This window comes from Mycteria americana, chromosome 23, assembly GCF_035582795.1.
Source record: "Mycteria americana isolate JAX WOST 10 ecotype Jacksonville Zoo and Gardens chromosome 23, USCA_MyAme_1.0, whole genome shotgun sequence".
NCBI classification, from domain to species: domain Eukaryota; kingdom Metazoa; phylum Chordata; class Aves; order Ciconiiformes; family Ciconiidae; genus Mycteria; species Mycteria americana.
This window is the reverse complement of record NC_134387.1, coordinates 2,233,838-2,260,767: the sequence shown is the minus strand read 5'-3', so window position 1 is coordinate 2,260,767 and position 26,930 is coordinate 2,233,838. Positions and strand designations below refer to the sequence as shown.

Genomic DNA, 26,930 nt, shown 5'->3' with positions numbered 1-26,930 from the left:
ATCAGGGACACAAAGTTTCCTGAAGTCTGGCAAAACCAGGCAGGAGGTCTACCAGATGACCAGAGTGTGCCCTTTCCTCATCACTCAGACCCTTTTTTTCCATGCTGCTCTGTCACCCAAGCTCCACAGTCACCCCTAGCATGGCACCAGAGCCAAGCCACCAACCAGCCTGTAATAGGATAATTCTTATGTCTGTTGTCATCTTACCCACATACACCAAAGCAAACTCACAAGAAAGTCCTGGAGAGAAAGGACCCTTCAGCAGCACAGCTATGAGATGCTGGAGGGTAATTATCGCTGTCATGGGAGGCCAGCATGAAAAGGAGGAATTTAACTCACTGCATGGCTGCTACTGTTAAGCCAATGGATGAAATCACCTGTTCAGCTTGAACCAGTTTGATCTTTGTGAACTAATCTCTTTGTACCGCAGCTGAACATTCATGAGGCCAGAGAATGGCTAACAGGGATTAATCTGCTCAAGGAGCTGCTTGCACCCTCACTTAATGGTGTTTATTAATCTTTTCCAAATTGTTTTCCTCTCTCTTCATGAAAAGCCTTGCTGGGGAGATAGCAAAATAAGCTCTAGAGAAAGGATCTGTCCTGGTTTCAGCTGAGATAGAGTTAATTTTCTTTATAGTGGCTGGTATGGGGCTATGTTTTAGATTTGTGCTGAAAACAGTGTTGATAATACAGAGATGTTTTAGTTGTTGCTGCACTGGTCAAGGACTTTTCAACTTCCCATGCTCTGCCAGATGTAGGAGAGGCTCGGGGGGGACATGGCCGGGATGGTTGGTCCAAACTGCCCAAAGAGCTATTCCATACCATATGGCGTCATGCTCAGTGTATAAACCTGGGGAAGAAGAAGGAAGGGGGGGGACATTTGGAGTGATGGTGTTTGTCTTCCCAAGTAACCATTATGCGTGATGGAGCCCTGCTTTCCTGGAGATGGCTGAACACCTGCCTGCCCATGGGAAGGAGCGAATGAATTCCTTATTTTGCTTTGCTTGTGTGTGTGGCTTTTGCTTTCCCTATTAAACTGTCTTTATCTCAACCCTTGAGTTAGTTTTCTTACTTTTGCTCCTCCAACTCTGTCCCCCATCCCACTGGGGGGGGGGGAGTGAGCGAGCGGCTGCGTGGTGCTTAGTTGCCGGCTGGGGCTAAACCATGACAGGATCTGATAAGAATTTTTTGTAGACACCAAGGCAGGAAATCTATTCTGTTACTCCTGAAGTAAAACCAGGTCACAGTGGTATACCAGCTCTTTTCCTTCCCCTTTACTCCTCTTTTACAGTGAGTGGTGGAAGTATGGGAGGAGGAGAAAAGGAACCTTTCGAGAGACAGGCATTTAAAAGAAAGAGATTTGGGATGTTATTGGCAACAGATTAGGTGTCGGTATTGCACTATGAAGGTGTGGACTTTTATAGCCAAATTTCATGTGAAATATCTAGGAAGGGCCCAGCACAGCAAATTTAGTGTAGAAGCTGTGAAAGTTGGTTTTAACCACATCACAGTTGCAATGGGAACACCAGTGTTAATTCCCTTGGCCTTATAAGACCTTATTTCACCTTCCTGTAGCTCGGTGTCTGAGCTATAGAGTGGGAATAACTCGACATCCTTACTCCTTCATCTTCATCAAAACAGGGGTTCTCTCTTAACTGTGCGCATGCAGCGCTTTGCACTTGGAGGATGTAACTTCAGGCAGGATCTTTAAGAATCTGTACCGTACATAAACTAGGAGTTTCTGTGGTCAGTAAGACCACCAAAGGCTGGTTTTCTAAGCATTTGTGTCTTAAGGATAAGCTTATATGTGAATTTTTTGGTGCCTCATGAGAGTTGAGCTCTTTTTTCAGTCTGCTCCTTAGTAGAGCATGAGTAGAACATCTTCTCTTAGACGCTCTTGTGACCTGTGAGTGCTTTCCATCAATAGTTTGCAGGCTTGGGCCAGTGACAGACAAAGATATGAGAAAAACCAAAGCGATGAGTTTATGCAGTCGCAATTTAGATGTCTGGTAGAGTATAATGTCACAAGTGAAACCTCACAGCAGGGAAGAAATGTTTCTTGAGAGCCAAGCAAGGTGTCCTCAAAGTGTAACGATGCCTCTGCATCTGAGAGATGGCCATGCAATTTGGAAATGAATTCGGCATTGGGAGAAAAAGGAGGCAGTAAGGAGCCAGAAGCCTTGAGGACAGCGTATTCACCTCCTTGTTTCCTTAGCTGTATAATTAGATGATAATGGGGGAGGAATGATTGTCCTGTCATGTCTTACAGCTTTTTGTGCAGGCAGAGCTCTCTCTAAATGCTAAGTTCTGACAAGATTCAGGCATTGCAGAGACAACTGTGAAAATAATTATAAGGGTGGGGAGAGGGTTGAGTTGTCCAAACTTTTTTTATATCTGGCCAAATTTAGTTTGAATTCTTACCCTGAGTGGTTCAGATGTCCCTAGTGGAGCCTGAATTATCCTTGTGTTACCCACAGATGAGGTTCCCTCAGGTCAGGGTTGAAGTATACAGAGCCCGGCATGGACTCTGAGATAAACACAGATCTTTGTTTTCTGAAATCCAGCAGTTATGAATCTGGATCTCTGACTGTGAAATGTAGCTCTGTCCCACTTCTTATTTGTTAAAAGAAACTCTAGCTCCATCTAAAGCAGATTTTGGGGGTGGAAAGATGCCAAGTTCTGTACAGTCAATTTCCAGCATCCTTAAATGCACTTGAATTTTCCGGGGCTGTTTTTCATACTGCTGCTGGGTCAGAGCTGAAGTTCCTTATGCAATTCTTCCTCAGGCAAAAACCCCATTGCAGCTAAGTGTAGAAAAATATGGGCAAAACTGTGCTATGACGTGAGAATTCAGCCCTGTTTTATTGGCTCAGATCTCGTGAATGGGGCAGTGAGCTAGGATGCTGGACGTGGGGATTGTGTGCCTCTTCCTTCTTGTTTTCCTGCTGTCTCCCTACCTTGACTCCCAAGTTTCTGGTTGCTTTCCTTTAGCTACTCACGTGTGTTGTGAGCACATTTGCCAAGTGTGTAGGACATCACTGGTGGGGTTTTTTTCTGCTTGTATTGCAAAACCTCTCATGCCCTTCAAAACATGTAAACAGACTCATCCTGAAGAAAGCTTGTGACTCCTTTGTTTTTCAAGTGTCCGATGTTGTCTTTTTGTGCGTGTGCTGTTTCTGTTGTTCTGGCAGAAACACTCCTATCTTAGATTGAAGCGACTTGCAGGGCTTTTAAGGGCTTGTGGGGAAGATTTCCTAAACCTTGGTATTTCCTGTTGTGAGAAGTCCAGTCTGTGCTAAACTGAAGAGAGAGAAAGAGAATTGCTGAAGGAAAATATTTAGATGGCTTTGATTCCAATTTTTTTTAAAAAGTCCTCATGGAAAACTTCATGCAGAGATATTAAGTTCTTGGGTTGCAGCAAAGAGCCTCAGCAGCTCTAACCCAGAGCGAGAGAAAGAGGTCAGCTACGACAGAGAAGAACCTTGTATTTATGACTCAATTGTTCACTCTTCCTTTAGATCAGGACAAATTTTGCAGCCAAATTTGTGTATTTTGAAAAACAGAAATGCTTTTGTTTGACATGAAAAAGCATAGTTTGTCTTGGATTTTTTCCCCCAGTTTTTCAGTTTTCCTACTGGGGCATTCAATTTCAAAGTATTTTTGGCTTTTCCCACTTTGGAAAGCTCCTAAGTTTTGGAGTTTTGCCAAATCCCTGTGAAAAATTAAAGAAAGGAAAAAAAAAAAAAAGAGAGGGACCACTTTTCATTTCTCTCCACATTTTTCACAGGAAATACTTCACGTTTTTGATGAACTCTGCTTTTCTGCTTTGCCAGTTCACAGCCTGAACTGTAGAAATTAAAGGGAAAAGCACTATATAGGTCAGAGCGTATGTGGAGTTGTTATATAGTGCAACAAAGAATACAGAATATGTAGACTACATTAGTTAGAACTTTCTCTAAACTCATTTTAAATAAACTCAAGGAGATTTTCTTGATTAGTTAATTTGGCCGTAGCTGAATGTCATCATGAAGGCCAGGGTCCTGAACACTTTGACCTTTGTGTATAATGATTTACCATAGGTTTTTGCCTGCAGTATGTAAGGGCAGAACACGTTCAAATTTGTACAGAAGTCTCACTTTTCATACAGGGCCTGACTTTCTGCTGGCATAAGCCCATGAAAATCACTGAAGCCACATGGACTTCCATGGGCAGCCTCCCCAGCAGAGGCAGAAGTTCATTATAAGAGCTAATTCCATTCTTGTAACTTTTCCATTAGACTTTTCCATCCTATGACTCTTGGCCAGCTCATCTCGAAAAAACCTCATCTCCGTGTCGGGCATTCACGCTGGGGTTGTTTCCAAACGTACTCCTGATTTGCCTTCACTCAGGAGCAAATTTGACTTGCTTGATTTCTTGCTTTTCCCCTCATTCCATCAAATCTGAACTACAATACAATGATTTATCTGGGCCCTGGAGGGTTCCTCCAGCATGGGGAGCCATGACTCAGGGAACACTCCTCAGAGCAGCAGCTGTTCTCTCCTTTGTTACAGGCATAAGTGAAGGGATGGCAAAGAGGTAAGTCCCTGCTACCATCACGCATGGCTAGCATATCAACCAGACTTGCAGCCAAAAGACCCCAGCTCTTGAGCTATGCTGAGTGCTATTTTGGTGGCTGCTTCAATGATTTTGCAACTTGGAAACAATTTACTTCCCTGATGATGAAAGATAGAGTCTCCTTTTTTTTTTTTTTTTTTTTTTTTAAAAAAAAGGGGGGGTGGGGGCAAAAATCATGTTCTTGCTGGGCCTGAACTGTACCTTTCAAGTGGTGTGGTGTTTATATTCTGAAACCTTTTCTTTTCGTGAGTGTACATCCTCTGGAAAATAACCAGTAAGAGACCAGAATCTTGACTGTGCTGGCTCTAGCAGACTCAAAGGACCACGTAGCCTGTGAATGTTTATTCCTTTCCATCTCTAGTAATGCTTCCTAACAGTGCAACCCCTTCCTTCTGTTTTGTAGGAGGAAGATGATGATGGCCTTCCAAAGAAGAAATGGCCAACAGTAGATGCCTCTTATTATGGTGGACGAGGAGTTGGCGGCATCAAACGAATGGAGGTAATTAGATACCAGTTCATGTATCAGATGATCTTACTTGTGAACTGACCTGTGATATCCCCCTGCAATTTACCCAGAAAGAAACTCAGGAGACAGGCACAAACGTCTTTAAGCTTTTTTTGTACGTCTGAGCCCCGATCATTTTTTATATAGGAATATTTGAGAGCCAGACACAGATTCCTGAAGTTTGTGACCATCTTTTTCCTCTAGTACAGTAAGATCCTGGTCCATGCCTGGGATACAGGGGCAGTGTTGCCATACAAATTACAAGGAAATATTTTTAGTTTTTCAGAAAACCTTCCCCACTCCCACATTTCTCATAAATCACAAAGAAGAAGTTCAAAGTTTGAGCTCTGGTTTAGAAACAAGCTTCACAGCCCGCGCCTTGCTCTTCACCTTGGATTTGGACACTGGGAAAATATGGACAAGGATCTAGTTATTACAGTAGGGATGTAACTTTCTGCAGCAGCTACTATTGTAATATGCCCTCATGCCATCTTTTCAGGTGCGCTGGGGAGAAAAGGGCTCCACAGAAGAAGGTGCTAAGTTAGAGAAAGCCAAGAATGCCAGGGTCAAGATGCCAGAACAGGAATACGAATTCCCCGAACCCAGGAACCTTGCGAACAACATGCGCAGGCCTTCCTCTCCTCGGAAGTGGTACTCTCCAATCAAGGTAAGTCCAGTCCAGCGTTGTACTGCATAGGATGTTTCCGGGAGATCTGTGTTAAGTGCTTTCACATCCAAGGCTAAGATGTAGAACTGTCCACAAACCTGTGATCTCAAGATGCTGCTAGAGTAGCTGTGCATGAGGGAGTCTCACTGAACTGTGCCTGGGGAGCTGCTGTAGAAAGGAGCCACATGGGGCAATGGGAACTTCTCACCAGGCTGATCAGGTTTTGGGGTTGCATTGCTTTCTTAGACCAGAATAGGATCCTCTTCCAGTGGTGTAGCTAGCTTCTGTAAAGTGCTTACAGACTCCATGGCACTTCCAAGGACAGGCCGTTTAGTCCATGCTGCGTATTCCCTGAGATGTAGAGAATAAATAGCATCCTCTTTCCTTAGAAACAGGGGAGAAAATAGGAAGAAAATTGCTGCTAAATGTCACCAGGGAGAGTTGTCCTCAGCAGATCAAGGATTGTAGTGCACCAGATGGATGTCTGCCAGCAGGCATGGGTCACGGGGCCAGGCTTGCTGCAGGGCAGCATGCTCGCCTCACTAGGAGGGGATGCCCTGTAAGAAGTGTCTGGCTGAATTAGAGTGCCTCAGATGTGGAAGGTCAAATTCACACTGATATCGGGTCACATGCAATGCAAAGCTGCACAACAGTCTCCCACAAGAACTGGGAAGACTCTCCTTCTCTGCTATCTGTCCCAAGGGCAGGCAGCTGTTCTTCCGTTTGTCTTCACTAATACAAATGGTTGGCAGTGTACAAAACGGAATACAAGCAAGCAGCTGAATACTTCACTGAAGCAAAACTCTTCGTTGCAGATATGAATGCTTCTTGTGGATTAAGAGGAACAAACCACACAAAATAGATATTAGTCACATCATCCAGGGCATGGTATGAGGGCACTCCAATGTCAGAAAGCTGATCTTTTGCATTCAGAACAAATTAAGCTGTCCCCAGGAAAGGAGGACAGCTTAACTGCTGTAGAACTACTCTTATGAAAAGAAAAAAAAAAAAACAATCCCGCACTCCTATTTCTCAGGTTTAACTCTCTTGGGAAATGCCAATACCCTCCTCATCTCTTTTCAGCCTGGGGCTATTTGTAGCAGCACTGTAGCTATCCATCTCAAAAAAGACTGAAAATACCCAATTCCTATTCAAGTGCAAACCTTGCACCACTGGAGCTTGGATCGCATTTTGAAGAGTGGAGATGCTGGTTAGGGTCTTAGAAACCCTCTACAGGCAATTTATCTGCAAGTAGTCTGCAAAGAGGGTGTGTGTAACATATGTAGTAAACCTTTTGGTGTACAGAGCTTGCCTTAAACTTTATGCTGGGGAATGGGGAAGTGCCTCACTGCTGGAAAGTAGAGGTTTTATTCTCCTGTTTTCTTCCTCCCCAGTAGCAGTCAATCTAGTCAGGCATATTCTATTAGCCAAGTTATTGCAATGCAGTTATACTACGCTGCAGTACACCCAGGTTTCCCTGCACTGTATCTTGTTACTGATCAGCTCCAAGCAGTGCCCATAGGAATTTGGGCAAGTCACGTGTTTTGGCTTTCCTCAGTCATTGATCTTGCAGCTGGTTGGGATCCAGTGATGGGAATGCCAAGGATGCACAAGGGAGTAGGAGTGGTTTCCGGAGGATACGGAAATGTAAGCCTCTTTGAAAATTTGGTCCAATGCCTTCTCTCTTTTCCCCCTTGAAGATTATCATCTAATAAACATAGCCTACCAACAAGTCATTTGCAATTGTGTTATAATGACTTCAACATGTGTTCACGAAGGTTATTCATTCCCACAGTGGGAAAGGTTAGAGAGTCAACTGTTTTCAGTTCTGAGTGGGGAATGCAGTAAGCACCATAGCTGCTCCTTTGTTCCTAAGTGCATTGCATTGTCATTTTGCGTCAGTGCAAAGCATTTGTAAAGCACACTCGTCCCATCTGGGAGACTTTTCACTCCTCCTGTGTGCTCATGGAAATGACCTCATCCAGCTGAGAGACGCAGCTAAGTTGCTTCTTGCATGCTGCAGTCAGAGGGGTTCATAGCACACAAAGCTATACTCTAACCACCAAGGAGCTGACAGAAACACTGATTTTAGTACCGAGAGCCCTGAATGCACACTCAGGCAGCTGGAATCCATGTGGGTACAACTACCTGAGATCGTTAGTTGAGCTGGGTCCTTTCCCATAGAAGATACTGCTGAGTTTCTCCCCTCTTCCTTCACCAGTTCACGCTGTTGGATTACAGCCTCAGGAGACTTTCAGTTAATTTTCAGAGTTTATTCGGCACGGTAGGAAATCAGTTCTGAACAGAGGAGTCAAGTTTGTTGCAGATCTGCGTCCCAGCTGGAAATTCTCCAAAGTTCAAGAGAGACTTGGAGAAAAGATTCAAGGCATATAGGGTTCAAGTTCAGTTCTGACTCTGACTAGGAACAGCTTTTGCTTTGTAACAGCAAGAATTCAGTTATAAAGGGGGCCTACAAATATTAGGAGTATCTCATGGGTGATATATATTCGTAATTCCTTTAGAAATATCTCTCTTATCTACCATTCAAATTGTATACAGTATAAGGACAATTCCAATCCAAGACCCCATATCCAAATACTCCCATAACTTTGGGATGTTCCACATCTGGATAGTATTTAGCAGCCAGAGTCTGTCTGTGGATAAGAATTTACCTAATTATTAATTGCTACCACACCCCTTATGGAACTGCACCCAAAAAGACAGTGTATGCAGTCAGGATAACTGTATCTAACACTCTGCCCACGTACAATCATAAGCACTCATCAAAAACAGAGGGGATCATTCCTATGAAGCAGGGGTCCTGCTATTACTCTCCCTGTGCAGTAAGGAATTAGCAAAATTGGCAAAATTCATCAGCGCTCTTGGCAGAAGCTCTTGTCCTGAAGACGTGAGCATATGAAGATGAATTTGCATTGTGTTATGCAGGGAAGCTATCACAGAGTCATAAGAGGCAGAGGGAGGCAAGGAGGGATAGCCTATTAGGTCATTGGGTCTGTACTCTCAGCCAAAGCAGGACTGCTAATTTGAATCTATCCTTCACTGCTTTTTCCAGTCTGGTTTTTAAAATAACATGGAGGCTTCCACCACTTCTCAGGGGGGAATATTGCACAGACTACCAGACCTCACCCATAGGAAATGTCTCCTGATACTCAGCTTAAATTTTCCCTCATCCCCATGCTCCAAGTGCACTCGGCTCCTTTGGTTAACGCAGATGTTAAATTTCCACCCGCTCCACTGGACTGGTTGAAACACCTCTTCGGAAGGTAAATAAATATGCATGTAACAAGCTACTTAAAAAAAAATCATTAGTAAAGGAGGAGGGCGAGGAATTAATCTCAGGAACAGCGAACCAAGGTAGCTTGAATCTGACAAAGAGCCAGGAAATTCACATTTTAGGGCCAGTCATCTTGCTGGCCAACAGGCCTCCTTTTCTCCATGCAGCACAAGTGCCAGCCTTTACTTAGAGTGTTCTGCCTTTTGCCAGTTTTATCTGATGGAGTTTTTCTTCCCTCTGTTACTCTTCCCAGAGTAACGTCTATAAGGTAGGTAGACAGCTGAGAGTGGATAGATTGCTTTTTGAAATGCTCCAGAGATTTATTTGCAACCAAATGTGGCTGCTGACACTTAACAGATTGTGGTTATTATTATTGTTGTTATTCTTATTTGCTGCTGTTACTTCTTAGCACGATGCCAACTGGATTATCCCGCTTTTAAAATATCATTTCAACAGTTTGAAAAGTCAGTGCAAATAATCCAAGGAGAATGACAAGTCTGAAAACTTCTTAAGAAACTTGCCAAATCCTCAGTTCATCTGAGAGGGAGGGGCAGCACAAAACATAGATGCAAGTGAAGGATCATAAAGGACCATGCCTTTAGTTTTAATTTGGTTCAGGACATGCTCCCTGCTACAGCCAGCCATGCAGCTCTGTATGCTTTGGTTTGGTTAGCAGCTTTCCTCCTACCTCTATTTCTACCTCTGCTTTTATCTACCTGTCTACCTAGCTACCTCTCCTTTCTTCCTCTTCCTCAGAGCATTTATAAGACTTGTTTGATTTCAAAAGGACCACTATCGGTCTCTAAAAAACAATGCATAAAGGACCACAAGACAAGGCTAAACTCACTGTTCATCCACAAAAACTCACATGCAGGACCTGCCTCAAGGCTGACGTTGAAGCAACAACTGGTGCTCTCAAAAAGAAACCTCAGGTGAATCCTAAGTGGAGGCTACTTAAGCATTTACTAAGCCATGTGTCCCTGGCACATTTTCTAGCCTTTGTCCCTCCTGTCTCTATTTACAAAGCTGACATGGTACAGCTTCCTTGCTAGAAGAGGCCCAAGGGCAGCTTGGATTTATAGGCAGCTTACAAAACTGCCTCTAACTGACACCACCAGATACCAGGTCTCGGCAGCACTCTAGGTATCAGGTCATTCACTAGACCAGGGTTGATACAGTGCTTGAATTAACCATGAATTCAGGAAGAGAATGCATTCATGTTAAAGCAATGGCTGAAACTATGCCCTCCTTCATTTGATTGTTTCTTCTTTCTGGACTTCATATCTAGTAGGACTCAAAGCTTTATTTGCCTCCAGACTTTTTTTTTTCCTCCCAGCGACCTTGTGCTTTAATTGCAAAGGAGTTCCCAAACACAGAGACACAGCCCATCCACCAGAGAGCACAGAATTGTTTACATTTCCAAGTGAATGCATTGCTGTTTTCATTTCTTCAACCGACATCATCTTTTCCATGATCCACTCTCCCTCTCTTCCACCCAGATGTCTCAGGCAGACCCTGAAGCTCCATTCAGACTCCCAGAGATGGAGCTCTGGGCTTTTCCCAAGAAATCTTGGTAGGCTCTGGGAAATTAGGACTGCAGAGTAAAAAGAACTTTTTTGTCCCATGGAAAGTTGTAATTTTCCCTCTGGTTTCCTAAAGGAGAAATGGAAGAAAAAGGTACTTATGTCTTAAGTTGTCAGAGGGGACAGGAGATCAAGAGCTTCAGCCAGCTCTGATGGAGGGGGAAAGATGGATTGGGATAGACAGGGATGGCTTCCCTTGGGTCTAAGAGGTTGTGTGGTCCAAATGCAGAAGAGTCTGACAGGGGTGTTTCTTGCTTCTTCCTTTGAGAATAACAGACTTTCCTGGCTCTCACCTTAGGAAGTCTTTTCCCCAGTATCCTATGGAAACAAGATCTATACAGTCATTCTGTGTGTCTGTCTGTCTCCACCCATGTGTCCCTCCAACTCCCAAATAAGCTTTGAACCATTGGCTCAACACACTGGTTGAGGAATATAGGTCTCAAAGAGGATTACGGCCCTAATGGTTTCTTGAAAAGGGAAGAGAAAGACTCTGTGTCCCCATGAAAGGAGGAGTATACATTGAGTGCATTGAGTCTTTAATTAGATACCAGAGAACCAGGGTCACAGAAAAATAAATACCCTGGCTGCCGGGAAGGTCTCACCTTCACAGACACTGAAGTTTAGAATCGTAGAATCATAGAATCGTTTAGGTTGGAAAAGACCTTTAAGATCATCAAGTCCAACCGTTAACCCAGCACTGCCAAGTCCACCACTAAACCATGTCCCCAGGCACCTCATCCAAACGTCTTTTAAATACCTCCAGGGATGGTGACCCAACTGCTTCCCTGGGCAGCCTGTTCCAATCCTTGACAACCCTTTTGGTGAAGAAATTGTTCCTAATATCCAATCTAAACCTCCCCTGGCGCAACTTGAGGCCATTTCCTCTCGTCCTATCACTTGTTACCTGGGAGAAGAGACCAAGACCCACCTTGCTACAGCCTCCTTTCAAGTAGTTGTAGAGAGCGATGAGGTCTCCCCTCAGCCTCCTTTTCTCCAGGCTAAACAACCCCAGTTCCCTCAGCCGCTCCCCATCAGACTTGTGCTCTAGACCATTCACCACCTTCGTTGCCTTTCTCTGGACTCGCTCCAGCCCCTCAATGTCTCTCTTGTAGTGGGGGGCCCAAAACTGAACACAGTATTCAAGGTGCGGCCTCACCAGTGCTGAGTACAAGGGGACGATCACTGCCCTAGTCCTGCTGGCCACACTAGTGCTGATACAAGCCAGACATTTCTTCTTGGCCACCTGGGCACACTGCTGGCTCATGTTCAGCCAGCTGTAGACCAACACCCCCAGGTCCTTTTCCACCGGGCAGCTTTCCAGCCACTCTTCCACACGCCTGTAGCGTTGCATGGGATTGTTGTGGCCCAAGTGCAGGACCTGACACTCAGACGTGTTGAACCTCATACAATTGGCCTCAGCCCATCGATCCAGCCTGTCCAGATCCCTCTGCAGAGCCTTCCTACCCTCAAGCAGATCAACACTCCCGCACAACTTGGTGTCATCTGCAAACTTACTGAGGGTGCACTTGATCCCCTCGTCCAGACCATTGATAAAGACATTACACAGAACTGGCCTCAGTACTGAGCCCTGTGGAACACCACTTGTGACTGGCCCCCAACTGGATTTAACTCCATTCACCACCACTCTTTGGGTCCGGCCATCCTGCCAGCGAAGCGTATGCCCATCCAAGCCCTGAGCAGCCAGTTTCTCCAGGAGAATGCTGTGGGAAGCGGTGTTAAAGGCTTTACCAAAGTCTAGGTAGACAACACCCTTTCCCTCATCCACTAGGCGGTCACCTTGTCATAGAAGGAGATCAGGTTAGTCGGGCAGGACCCTTAGTATCAGCCATGAGACCCAAGCTCTCAGGAAAGCAAGCTTCCTCACTGTTAATGAAGCTACTTGCTCTTTTCCCACCACTACTGCAATAGTCAGCTTACATTTCCATTTGCTTAATTTTGTCCCATGATAGTTATATGAGGCAATTCTGCTATCATAAAATTTTTGTAGTCTTTATTTCCAGGAAACAGGTAGCGATCATCCATGAGTTTCTGAGTCTAGTCAGGGCTAGCTAGCTCTTTGGATTTGATCCTGTTGACCACAGGAAATAGTTTTGTACCAAGGGACAACGTTGTACATTCTCAGAGTAGCTTGTCTCCATCTCTGCAGATACAATAAAGTTTACTGACTTTTACTGGTAGGGGTTTCACTCATGGTGCCTGATATAATATCACAGCATTTGTAGCATTCGAAACAATACTAATGGAAAGCTTAATAAATACTGTCTGTTGTTAACCCTCTCAAGAAATTTTCACAAATCTCTGGGTATCATGCACTTAACAGACCCAGGGTCAAATGAAGTTAATGTGAAGAGAGTTTGATAAATTAATCTTCAGCTTGTAATATGTCTGTAGCTTTCCACTGAGCCAGCCAACATGCTGCACTTGCGTAAAGCCTTCTGCAGATCTCCCAGAAGCTGAATCCATTTTGAAAGTGAAACCCTGGCCTATTAGAGTGGGGATATAGCAGGGAATCCTTCAGCAGCAGATGTATGTTTCAGAGCAGATGATTAGGTGGATATTTCTACATTGCCGAGCCCTGTGCTGCTCCTTCTGGCCTTGTTCAGCTCATTTGGAAAATAACCGCAAGCTTGGCATTTTGTGTTGCTGCTGAATTTCAATCGGGAATGAGCGCTTTGTCTGCATTGCAGAGAAGCATTGCAGGAATGGCAGGGAGGATCCGACCCCACACCTCAACCAAACTTTCTGTCAACAAGAGATTTCACCACGCTGGGTTTTCAGCAAAACTCATCTGGCTCTGTGCATGTGCACACGCGTGCATTTGGGTACAGGCTGTTGGGTATGAGACCACACAGTGAGGTGAACAGCTTGTCAAAACCAGTGCAAAGTGTTGAGGGTGGCATCTGTAGGGCAGCTGACGCTGAGCTCAGAGGAAGGGAGGACTTTGAAAGATGTGTGTTATTGCCTGGAAAAGACACAAGCATTAACTGACATACGGGGTGGGACTGGGGAGCTTGCGTGAGACCCAGTAACCTGATGCTCTCTTGCTAGCATGTAGCTGACATGAAAGATTAAGTGGGTCGTTACACAGCACCTAGCTGTGACGCAGCTGTCTTGGCTGTGTGGAGAGACGGTTTTTCAGTCAGTCCTCCCCAGCAGATTGTTTTGAGATATAAATCAAAATTATTCCTCATGTGTCACAGTGGTCACCTAGAGCTAGAGCCAAGCCACTCAGCCAGCCAGAGGAGGAGGAAGAATAGTTACGAAATGCATTGTATAAATTCACCTGATCGCTTTCTGCATTGATTTAGCATTTTGCTAGCAACAATGTCAGGAGCTGAGTAGATGTTAGACTCTCAGCCCAGGAGGCATCTAAGTCACCTATTACCTTTGGAGATTTTCAGAAGAATACATAAAGGCTAGACACATGGATACTGGTTGACTGTCAGACGTACCTGCTTATTGCTCATCTGAAAGCCTCTTCCTTTGCACTTGCAGCAAGTTCGGAGCGAGTTTCTGTGAGGGAAAACATTGCTCTCCAGCACCCTGTACAAGCACAGGAAATGATTAAGTAAAAAAATGAGTAGGTCTAAGCTGCATTGTCCCTGCACTGCACTTTGCACAGCGCACTTGTTCTTGCACAGAAGATAACACTGTGTTTCTTTTGATTGCAGGGGAAATTGGATGCTCTCTGGGTCTTGCTGCGGAAAGGTTACGACCGTGTATCTGTGATGCGCCCGCAGCCAGGAGACAAGGTACTGTGCCTCAGAACATTTTTTTACAGCTAGGGAAAAATAAAATCCCTCTAAAGTTTCTGCCTGCCTTTACATATGGGATTGAAGGCAGATACTCACGACAGCTTAGAAACAAAAATTCAGTCACATCTGTCAGCTTTGTTTGCAACTGCAGTTCATGCAGTTTGACTGATACAGTTTCAGGTATGAAAACTGTCCAGGTGCAGTGACAAAAATACCCATCGAAGAGCCCAGTATAGTCTTGCTCTTAGATAATATAGCTGCTTTCAGTTCATTACATAAGTAATTCTAATGAATAGTAAGGGATATTTCTGCATATTTTCATTCCTTAAAATCTTACATTCTGGAATAAAACTCTGAACATACATAAATATATATATACATTTTTTTTTTGCTACATAAATTTAAACTTCATGGGCACTTTTACAAAGCAAAGTTTGCAGAATGAGGTTTAGACTGTTCTGTGAGAGGCAGGAAGTATTGCCATATATTTCTAGTAAAAACTGGGTTCATGCAAATTTCTATACATTAGTGTGTGCTTATGGGTGGAAGCAGAAGCCACTGAAGAGAATAGACTAATGTCACTTTACAGGAATGATACTGTCTATGACAGCAGGATACTACAGAGCTACCTCTCATCTCCAAGGTACTAATCTCCTCCTTTTCAGTGGAATTAACTGTCTGGGTCCTTTCTACATAATTTCAGGATCGTTATCCCGAACTATCTCTAGAGGTACCTAGCTGAGCACTGAAGTGGCCAACACACACTCACGTGTTGTGTTCAGCTCTAAGCACCCCGCAGACACACAGGGACATGCAGCTGGGAAAGGGAGCATGAGAGCTGCACCTGAGCTTTGCAAATTTAGTGTGTGTTCAGGGTACACAACATGGGTGAACTGAAATCCCTGTGGTAGCCATAAGACAGCTCCTAACTCCTGGCAATTTAGATGGTTACACCCAGTTGCCCAGGGCTGTTCCCAGTCCAATTTTTAATATCTCCAAGCGTGGAGATTCGATATCTCTCTGAGCCCCTGTCCGTATTCACCATTCATCATTCATTCATGTCTTATGCGGTCAGTTTACACACCTCTGACATAAATCAACAAAGGAGCTTGGAGTTGCTTCGGGAATATATTTGGCCCAAAGCGTAAGTAACTGTAGCATTGTGAAAGCTTCAAGAAACAACAGTGTAATTTTTTGGTGGAGAATCATAGTTCTGTAACATTTGGCTCCCTGTAAGGTTTTCCATTGAATACAGGACCAATGGACTTTTGTGAATAAAAATGTTTAATGTTTTGTTCCTTCAGGGGGAAGATTTGCTAAAATGTCTTCACTGAGTGTGATACTGATTTCTGGGAGAAAAGTTCATAACATACAGGTTGCTAATGCCTGGCAATTTTCCCACAGAAATGAGGGTTTGAAGAATGCCTATGCTGTGAATAACTTTTTTGACTTGACAAGCTAAGATTATTTACATGAAAGATGCCACTTCCCTTTACGCTGGGGAAAATCCAGAGCAGTTTAACTGAGGCCGATACAGTTAACAGCAATTTATATTAGTGCAACTGACAGCAGGCTCCATCCCTTTTTGGTGATGTATCTCTTAGACATGCCATTCTGTGTCCTGTCAGCATAAGCGATAGCAGAATTAGCCCATATAGGTGGTATATGATCCAGCCTTGAAGTAAATTAAGCTCTTTATGATTCTATTGTGCTATAAAGGATCTCTGAGTTGGGTGCAAGTATAATTTAGCGTGAAAGAGAAGCTGGCTGAAAATGCAGCCAGGCTTATAGCTGCTAAAATACCTGTTTCTCTCCAGCTGACTCCTGGAAGACTTGTAAATGTTTGGGCATTTTCCTGTGTAGATATGAAGTGCTTCTCGGACTTTCTGTGAGCGTAAACTGCTCCTAGAACATTTGTTTTCCTTTGTGTAAACAAAACTATGAGCCTGAGTGTTAGTTGTCTTCGAATAACCATGTGTGACCCTCTTGATGTTTTTAATCGCTTTCAGACTTAAGTGAGCAGTTTATGTTTATTCCTTTACAGTAGTGACATAACTACCAGGTGATGTCACCCCCAACAGTACGGGCAAAACCAACATGAGAACACACTGTAAAACACTAAAATGACTTTCATTAGTTTACACAGCTGAAATGGCAGAATTAGGTAGGGTTTTCCCCTCCCCTATTCAGCAAAAATGTGAGGTTTTTGTTTCCCTACTTCAGATTTAAAGTAGAGAGAAGAATCTAGCTTTCAAGCACTGCGTTCAGCTTTGCAATTTCTGAGTCATCTCCCATCTTGCTATGGACATTCCCCATGATTTCGATGCTAGTTTTAGTCCGTCATACCTCACTTTTTCCCTTGTAGACATAGAAAGTGATTTTACCAGAGCTGGGCATTAGGAAGGTTGGCTTTACAACATTTAGAGGCTTCTGTGCAAGGCACTGGGAAGGGATGAGGCAATATTGCTGTTAACTGAACTACCACAATCTATGACTGTGCCTTGGGAGACAAATTAGTCAAAAAGAAAAGCAAAAGGCTGCAAAATAGTTGCCAAATTTGCACCTCACAAAATAAGGAGACTAAGCCGTAGTTGATCCCTGCCAATCTCCCTCTATTCTTCTCTGTGCCACTGTTCTACGAGAAATTTAAATGTGTGTCCAAACCTTAGGATACAAAGGCTTCATGATTCAGGCTACTTTAAGGCTAGTGGCTTCTCCCAAGTCAGCAATCATCAAATATTATCTCATAAAACACATTACTGTTCTGGTGGGATTGGAAATCCAGTGGGAAGGTCAGTGCTGAATTGATGGGGACGGCAGCATGGAAACATCTGCCAGTGTTGACTGCAGCTGTCAGTGCCTTCAATGCAGGTAGTCCTGAGTCAGTGTGAACAGTTTGCTTTCCTTGCAAGAAAAAATATCAAGGAAAAGGAGCAATTCCACAGAAAATCTTTTTCAAAACAAAACCTGTGTCTGTAGGACAGTGTTGCAAAAGAAAAGGATGGGATGTGTTGCACTGAAATGATGGGAAATTTCTACACATGCAAACCACAGTGGAGCCAGAATCCCCCGCCCAGGAAGTGAGGGCTGGTTTTGATGAGCTTGGATCCAATCCCTGCCATTAGCTTGGAGACTTTTCACCAGTATCACAACGAGAGTGCCTCTGGATTACTTATAAACACAGCCCTTCCTCTGAAGTGGATGTTTGATAATCTAAGTTTAATAATGTGTTCATCATTTCCTTTATCCAACCTGGGACATAGCTCTTGGCATCTCTCCGGCTTGCAACAACACTCACAGCAACAGCATGTCAACCCTCTGCTGTCCAAAGACAGGACCGCTTTTGTGATGGGTGTGTGGCCTGTGCACTGGGTCACTTAGCAGGCACATTTGTACACCTGGTCACATGCCAGGGATACCACCAAGCACATGGTATGTCTGATGGCTGACAGCTGGTGTGGGGAAGGTGTCTTTTGACACAGTGCTCTGAGATATGGCACGTCACCTCCTTGACCTGACAGGCGGACTGAGGCCAACTGGCTGTATCCAACAGGTTTAGATGTTCTTAGTGCAGGAGATGCTGAAGGACAGCACTGTGGAGGACATTCACACCCAGGCAGCCCTGCACATTCCCACACAGACACCTAGATGCTCTCCCAGCCATGTGTTTCTGGTGTAGGGTTTGCCAGCGCTAAAGATTAGCCAGCGGGGTAGAGCTGTAAGAGTTGTTTTGGCAGTGGTGAGCTCAGCTACAAAATCCTGTGGCCTCTCCATGTGATTCCAAATAGCTCCTTTGGACCAGGCAGCGTGGACCAGGGGCACAGCAAGGACAGACTTGGTCCTCACCAGGCTGCAAAATCTTCAGCGGCAAGTCTGCAGGCTTTCATAGCGGTCCACTGGCAAATTTGGATTTGATCCTGTTCTACTGGGAAGCGTAGGTAAAGGAGTGCTCTACTCAGCTTGTCAGCAAAGGGGGCCCATCAGAGCTGGTACTGACAACTCCACGCCAGTCGTGTGGTTTTAAAGTGGAGGCACAGACGGTTTGAAACTTCAGCCCTGATGCACTGGTGTAAACCCAGCCTTGCCAGCTGCAGAAGACAGGAAGCTTCAGGCAGACAGATGCAGGGCTTTGAGGTATTGCTGCACAAGGCAGGGTGGCTTCAGCTTTCCAGCTTTTTCCTGACTGCCTAACTTCATCCCGACACCATCCTTTCACAGGGTGCTGCGGTGCGTGCTGTCTGCTGTGCCGTACGGGACCAGGCCACCCATCACTCCTATCCCAGGTCCTCTGCAGGAATGATAGGCAATGGAGGCTGGGCTGGGCACTCTGGTTCGTCTACCTGGCAGTCACCCAGAGGAGTTTCAGACTAACTAGCTCAGTGTCAATCATCCCGTGCAGCTGCTCAGTGTAGACTTCACGACACAAGCTGAATAAATACTTCAGAGTTACTTAGCAGCAAACTAGCATGCCCACGCTGCCAGCTACGTACAAACTGCCAGCCCTAGCAGTCTCTACAGCATGGACTTGCCCTGGGAATGAGAGAACAAGTGATTAGCAAAGCATCCTACAGTAACCAGCAGCCTCAAACAGAGCCACCAGATTAAAAACCCACCACATGGTGCATTCTCAGCCTAGATAAATATTTAAACCCTTGCAGGCAAAATTTATGGCTAGTAAAGAGGAGCCTGAAATTTGCAGACAGGAGTCTTTGACCATATGATATTCCTAAAAGCTACAAGGAGGAGCTGTTTTGAAAGCAATTTGTACCTCCTTCCTTCTCTTTCCTGAAGGAAAGAAGGAAGCCCATTTCAGACTCTTGGTGTTGTACCAAACGGGCACCTTAATTCACACACTGGTCAACATAAAAAAGTGAAGCCAGGTGAAAAATAACTGAAAGACATCTCTGCTTTGGAGCCTGAAAAGGAATTGGACTTAATCCCAGGGTTACATCATTTTCATATATAAGCAATCCCTTGCTATAATCAGTTACTTTATCCGCTGCCAGCACATTAGCTGAGCTGTTCAAAAAGATGGCTTGTGTAGAATGAAACATGGATTCAGCTTCAAACGCTGTGTTGACTAATTGTTACCTTTTATCTGCTGTAGCCCCACGCAGCTTCCTAGGTACCATACAAATTGTCAAGCAAGACGTCCCCTGCCCTGGAGTTCACATTAGTCTGTAACAAGACATTGGTTCGAGGGTAGGGACTAATACATTTGCAATTTATATACATTGCAGTGGATAATGTGGGGACTGAAGCTTAGATTCCGGTCCTCCTCCTCTGTGTGACCTCAAACAATCCCTTCTCTCTGCCTCTTGTCTCTTCGTGCCCTGAACCCTTGAATCAAGGTTGAGATGCCTTGTCCTAGGGCTGCTGCTTCACTGCAAAAGGTACAGTTATAGAAATAACTGACTAGTAAGTGCTGGATACAGGGTTAGACGTTTCTGGACAACAGAGAGCTGAGACCTCTTCAAGGGGAACTGCCAGAAAGGATGCCTGCCCATAGTGTGGCAGCAGCCTGAGCCAGAGTCTTACCTGGCTTTGACCACTCTAGCTCTGTGAAAGCTATGGCTTTTGATATCAGCAACAGGTCCTGATCAGCATGTTGTTATATCTGCAACAACTGGCCACGTGCCTATCTGCATTTGCAAGAACAAACCATGAAGCAAACTTTGGTCTGGTTTGCAGAAGGCTTTTAAAAAGGCATCTTTTATCCCAAAGCAAAAGGAAAAGAGAGGGATGTTCGGGACCTGTTTTGAAGTGCACCCCGAGAGGCTGAGATGCACAAAAAGGTTATGAAATTCCTTTTTTGGAGTCAAACCTGGAAATGGTCTGAGGTTACCAACAGACACAGATGTTTCCAATAAGGCAAGGAAGTCAGAGTCACATGGGATTCCTGTGGTCTTCTCACATTTTCGAGAGACTAGGTTTGCATTCTTGTCAGCATTAATGAGGTTATTTTTACATTTGAAACATCATCAGATAGGGGTGATGTAAAAATACATACATTTTTTAGAAAACTTTATCGCTTTTATCATGGAGTAATGGAATGCTTATTTGTGCAAATTGCTCACTAAGCACAGGATCCAAATAATTAGTGTCTCTTCAAAGTGTCAGTTGCATTTCCTAGATAAACATTGTTCCGTCAGGAATTTATGGGGAGATTATTAGAATGTGTTTCAAGCTCAGACTTGGCCAGAAACATCTCAATCTGGGAGCAAATTCTATTTTAAATTTTTATTGCATTGCATTAATTGCATTTTCATTTTATGTTTGTATAGGTAAATATAGATATAGATGGGTATAAATATGGAGAAAAAGTATAACAAAACTATGTGTAATTATGTGTAAAGGTGTATCCTACCTAAATTAACGAAGATGCAGGGAGAGGAGCTTTTTCCAGAACTAGTATAGTTTTGCAAGTTTACTGGTGAAATCACATAAGCTCATATCTTGTTAGATCTCAGTGATATGGTTCTGGCACAAATTGTGGTTAGTTATGACGAGAGGATGAGGCTACAGAATACATGAAAATATCCCAATTAAAGTAATCGCAATTGTTCTTTTTACTATGAAAGGAAGAATGTTTGTGTGCATGTGGTGACATAAAAAATTGATCTTAATATAAACAGAACAGTCAGACTATGAAATAAGACAAATTTACAGCCAAATTGCATGAATCTTCACTACAGAAAAGCACTGTTTTTCAACAAAAGCTTACAAAACTCCCTCTGCCTGACGATCACACTAATGTTTTGTATTACAGTGAAATGCCAAAACCTCAGTTAACTTGATTTCAGGCTTCACTGTGAATGTTTTGTGCAGCCTAAGGAGTTCAGATGACCACTCTGGCTTATATCAGCCATTCATCCCAAATGACCGTTTTTTGTGAAGGGCCCAATTCTGCAAACACATGTTTGAACACAAACATGTGTTCCTGCATGTGAAGTCCCACTGCATTTCTGGAGAATCACTGGAGCATGCCCTCCAGCGCTGCCGAGCGGGGCCTCCCTCTACACAGCTGTGCAACGGGGGACAGCAAAGAGCTGTCCGACCCCAGCCAACAATGGTCTGAAAGTCTTAAGCCTAGAGATGGGTAGGTCTTTTAATTTGCATCCTGCTATTATAATTCTAGATCTAAAGATGTCCAGCTGAGCTGGAGGTTTGTGGGCTATTCTCTTATGGCAGCAGGGAGATCTGAGGTTTGGGCGCTAGACTGGGAGTCGAAGCCTAGAGTCGCTCCAGTCTCTGCCGCTGACGGAGTGACCTTGACCAAGCCACTTAATCACCTTCCATTTCTCAGAGGCTTTTCCTGTCCTCTAAATGAGGCTAATCCAATGTATTTTCTTTCCCAAAGCATTTGTGAAAATGAAGGCTGGACTCGGTAATAAATTTAAAGGATTAGCAACAGTCATGGCTGTGGGCAGGGAGAGCTGTATTTGCAGGTATGTGTCTAGGTTTGCACAGTGGCCTGTGGGTTCACATGGTTACAATGTGATGCTAACAGTACAGAGATTCAGGGTTTGGAGGTTCAGGTCTGTACATTTTATGTATGTACGATGCTCAGATAGTTTAAAGTAGAATTCTGGCAGTGTTTCTTACATGGTTTGTTTTTCTTTTGCAAGCTGAAGTGTTACAAGAAGAAACTCAGTGGGAACCGGGAGCTAACTTGGCCAAGTCTGTCCACACACCATCTTTGGCACTTGTGTCAGGAGCTGACCTGTTTCAGCAGACCTTGATTCTCAGTTCATGGGACAGCCCTCCTGAGCACTCCTAGCTGAGTGGGCAATCATCTTTGTGTCTAAAAAATGTGGAGGAAGAAAAAAGCAGCCTGAATCATTATCATGTTACAGTAAAATTTCCTCCATCTCTGTCCGTTCTTATGCTTTGACAAACCTGAAAAACCTTTAATCTGCTGTACGTAGCTGGGTGTTTCACAGAGGAGATTAGCATTGGCTGCTGTGCCATTTGAAGAATGTGAGTGTCTTTTTATTTCTGGCAAATTCAAACTCTCAGAAAACAAAGTCTCCTTTCCGTGACTTTCCCTGTCTTGTGGAGAAGCCTGTGTGCTTGCAAAGACCTTTCTGGGAAATAACGAGTCGTCTCTCACTGCCCACACAGTGCTGAAATGGAAAGAAATTAAATCTAAACTAAGAGAGGGACAGTGCTGCCACATAGCCTGGGGCCTTGCTCCTTGTTCATTATAATGGTGTATTCATATGTTCCAGGCACCAGCTTAAATCAAACCCATTGTGCCAGGTGCTGTAGAGGTGTAAAATAAAACCAGAATCTCAGCCTTGTTTGAGGCAAGGGGCAAGAGCAAGTATGAACAGATACAGTGAGAAACACTGAGACAATGTGGAAGTACTAATTTCTCTGAATGCTAAACAGTGGATCTACAACACCAGCTGGAATAATCTGTTAATGTAGTTCAAATCTTCCTTTAACCACAAGGAACAACTTTTGCTGGTTCATTCTCCCTCAGCACATCTCCCATGCAGCTTCCAAAGAAGGAGCAGTGCATATTTCCAGCCAAAACTGTATATATGTGTGCATGCATGCGTGCACGTGTGTGAGAGCCCAGAGCAGGCACTGCCTGTGGAGATCGGGCCGGAGGAGGGGAAGAGTGTGAAACTCTTGCTGGGTCAGAGCAGTACTCTTCTGGACTAGTGGGACAGGGAATTAGACCATCAGGTGTGTCTAACTGTGCAAAACTTGAATATATTTTTGTTTGCCAGAGGACAGATGTCTAGGTTCAAGCGCCTAGATGGTGATGTGGGTGTCTCCATCTAACTCCATACTACCTCCCCTCTTGATACAAAGGCAGGTGCTTGTGTTTCCACTCCGGTTCCTCTTCCCCTCCCATCCTCCCTAGCCCCAAGGTCCTCTGAGAAACTGTACGAAACAGGGTTTGTCTGGATTTTAGTACAGCACTGAAACCCTCACAAGTGCTGAGCTTTACTGTGTATTGTGATTTGAATTGAGGCAAGAAATTACCCTACTTAATTGTTGACTTGAGATTTCCAGAGCAGTGAGGGACTGGGCAGGCTCTCTGCTCGCAGGATATTCCTGTGTGGGGCTCATGGAAAGGGCAGCCTTCAGTATAATGAGCTGAGAAACAAAAGGGGTTCCTAGTTTGTTTTAAAGAGCAGAAGGCAAAACAAGCCAATGGAACAGCATAGTTCAAACTTTCCTCTGCGTGGAGTGAGTAGTTCTGCAGCTGTGAGGTGAAGGAAATAACTGTTAGAGTAAAACCCTTACTGGAGCAGTGCAATGATAATAATGCTATGCTAGGGGGGTAGAATTGCAGAACCCAGGAGACCAGATGCAGAAAAGTGTCTGGGTATGTAAATCCTCACAGAAAACATTGCAAATTTGTTCAGTAGATGTTTGGCTTCTTAGAAATCAGTAAAAATATAGGAAGCGAAACTCCTATAACAGAAAGAATAGGATTTTGATGCAGGGAGAATCACCTTGTGACAGATGTCTAGAAAACCCATCTCTCCCATGCACGTTTCTTGCTGAGTGAATGTTGATGTTGCATTTGTGTTGTGTTTCCCTCGTGCAGCTTCCAGCAGTGGGCTGGACTTACTCTCCTTATCCTTATGGGAAAGCAAGGTCATTGTTTCCTGTGGGACTGCAATAAATTCCTAAAAATAAGCAGCAGCCCCAGCTGAAAAATTTGGACTGTGTCTGGGTCCATCTGCACTGAAAACTTGTGAGGGGAACCCTAGGTCTTACATCAGCGATCAGAGGGCCCTCAGGGACTTGCTAGGCCTGCAAAGCCACCCAGAAACAAAAGCACCAAAGCAGATGCTTTACCTGTAGTCCAAGGCACAGAAAGGGATGACTTAAACAACAGCTTAATTCAATCCTTGGCTTTCCCTGGTCAGGCCCCCATCCTGGATATGAAAGCATATGGTACCCACAGGACCCTGGGCAAATATCCTGCACAAAGTGCAAAAAGAGCAAACAGCGTCAGATTGAAGATTTAGGATAGAAGTTGTGAAGGCAAAGGCACGGTGGATCTAGGAGTGGGACAGGCAGCAGAGTGGCTCACGCCATATCAGTGTCACACAACAGAGAAGTTGAAGCATAACATTGGTAGTGTTAGAGCCGCACCTCTCTGGTCAGCTGTCCCTGGCATTACACGTGTAAGTCCTAATAACTGCAGGGCCCTGCTTCCTGATCCATTTTTGTTAATACACATACAAATTCCAAACATGTAAGTGGTATTTTGGAAGAGCCATTAAGAGGCACGGTGGTGCATGGCAGGGCAGCAACCACCCTGTGCGGGTGGCTAGTGTAACTCCAGCTGGCCTCGTGCTGCTTTATGTAACGCTGTTCTGCTTCCAGGGCTTCAGCTCTCTCTCTTACCTCTGCTGTCATCGGTGTCCCACTGAAACCTGCAGGTACTGTGCTGTGTGTGCCACCCCTTGCCCAAGGCAGATGGATACACAAAGCCCGGTCTCTTTCAAAGAGGAGTGCAGGACTCTACCAGTAATGAAGAACCCCTTCCTGTATGTCCCTACGAGCAGTAGGCACCTATACTTGGTAAATCACGGCCTATGTCCCACCCTGTACCACCAGCGACTTACAGACCACGGGGAGCACAAAGGCAATTTATTTCAGTGTTAGCATCAATGGTTGGTCGTCAGCCGTTATGCACTTGCAATAAACTCAGCCGTTAGCAGGTTCCTGAGGAGCTGTAAAGCCCATTAAGTATTGCTGGCACACAGGAATACTGTTTTTAACTTAAGGCTGCATTATTAGAGCTATATAAAAAAATACAGAAGGAATGTAGCAGTTAGTCTGGGCCTTTGCTTGGAGTGCACAAATGTGATGAAAACATCCCCAAAGCTGTGGTCACTTGTTCACAATTGGATACTGAGGAGCAAATTGTGCCACACAAACCTCCAGTGAGTTCACTGAAAGTCATGAAATCTGTTTCATTATAGAGTAGCCAAGATGAATGGTAATATGGGGAAGGCTAGGTGTTACTAATTAACTATGAATATCACAAAGCACATGAGCAAAATCTGTCATCCTGGGAAGTCCCCTGAGTCCTCTCTTGTTTTGAATTAGGAGTCTATTTTACAGATGAGGAAATTCAGATTTAAGGTAATTGTCTGATTTCACACCATGCTGTTTCACAGTGTCATGAATAGAAACCTCCTCCTGAAACAAAGAACAGAAACCAGGAGTTATGATTTAAAATTCCCCTGCTTTAAACACTAGACCACGTTCCCTTTTCAGACCCGAGAATAAAACCAGCCGTGTGGACTCCCAAGTCACCCCACAGGTGTGCCTATACGTTGCTATGCTGCTACTTGCTTGATTCTTCTTTCTGCAGACTCAGAAACACACAGGCGCAAATAAGGAGCTATTGTTTAACCCATCGTTAAGTCTAAGCTCGCAGGTTTCTGTTGATAGGCTGCAGAACTTGAGAACAAAATTGTAACCTTTCCGCACATACTATTGCTGTGTGGTTTTCCATTAATAGCCATGGAAAAGTTAACCTAAACATTAGCTCTTTTTCCTGGAACTAACAGCTCCAAAGCCAAAAGCCCAGTGATCTGCTCATCAGCTTGCAGGACTACTGCAAAGCAGACTGCTCGTTACTGTACAAACAAAGCACAGAGCTGGGTCTTGAACTGCCGGACCTCTGTTTCTGAAGCAGGGAGTAGCCGGCTCATAAAGGCGAGCATCCCAGCCATATCTTGATCCAGGGCAAAATTTCCCCTAGGCAGAATTACAAGGTTATGCCTTTAACATTGATGGTCAGCGATCTGCCTCAGAAGCCAAGGCAAATCTAACAAACAGGGATTGCAGGGACGGGAATTATTTCTCACTAAATACTGGTAGGGCAATATTCAGCGGACAGTAATTCCTGTTTCCTCGAGCCATTAGCACTGCCCTGCACAGGGTAATTTTCCTGAGTCATGTAACATGAAAACAGCCATTGAGTTGTGTTCTTCTCACGTTCACATCGTGGAAGACCCTGTCCTGAACCATGTCTTGTCTTCTTTGCCCGAAGACAAATTGCACCTGGAGAAATCTTCCCAGATCACTGATTTCTGCAGGCTGCAAGATCCTGCAGGCTCTTTCTTCCTCTCCAGAGAGATGTTTACCACTGTCCCTGATTAGTTGTCCAGTTATCACTGCCAAAAGAATGTGCTCCATTTTTCATTTGAATTTTTCTCTCTTTTCCTCATACACAGTAGGCTTTGTTATTCAACCTCCAGATGAAAGATTACAATCCTGTGAGAGACACTGTCTTTGTTGTGTCACTCAGCGTTTCTCCAAGACTAGCTACCTCTTTCCAGAAAGACAATGGGAAGAATGACCAGATCTTCCTGGAAATGACACCCACCCCACAGTGTAAATAAGCCAAAACTAGCTCCTGCAAAAGTAATCAGGCCTGTTCGCTGACACACAAATGCCCACTCATCACTGAAAGAGCCACGCTCCTAAACTCTGGCATGAG

At 44.4% G+C, this 26,930-nt stretch overlaps 1 protein-coding gene across 2 annotated transcripts in view; it reads left to right on the top strand.

Moving 5' to 3' along the window:
* ANTXR1 (ANTXR cell adhesion molecule 1) overlaps nucleotides 1–26,930 on the top strand; it is a 113,928-nt gene that overhangs the window by 74,605 nt on the left and 12,393 nt on the right. For both annotated transcript variants that reach the window (XR_012778711.1, XM_075523813.1), the window contains exons 15-17: nucleotides 5,018–5,113; nucleotides 5,619–5,786; nucleotides 14,357–14,437. Coding sequence is in view for 1 of the 2 variants with exons in the window: in XM_075523813.1 (XP_075379928.1) it covers nucleotides 5,018–5,113; nucleotides 5,619–5,786; nucleotides 14,357–14,437 (345 nt within the window). In the remaining variant the exon portion in view is untranslated. The remainder of the gene's footprint in view (nucleotides 1–5,017; nucleotides 5,114–5,618; nucleotides 5,787–14,356; nucleotides 14,438–26,930) is intronic.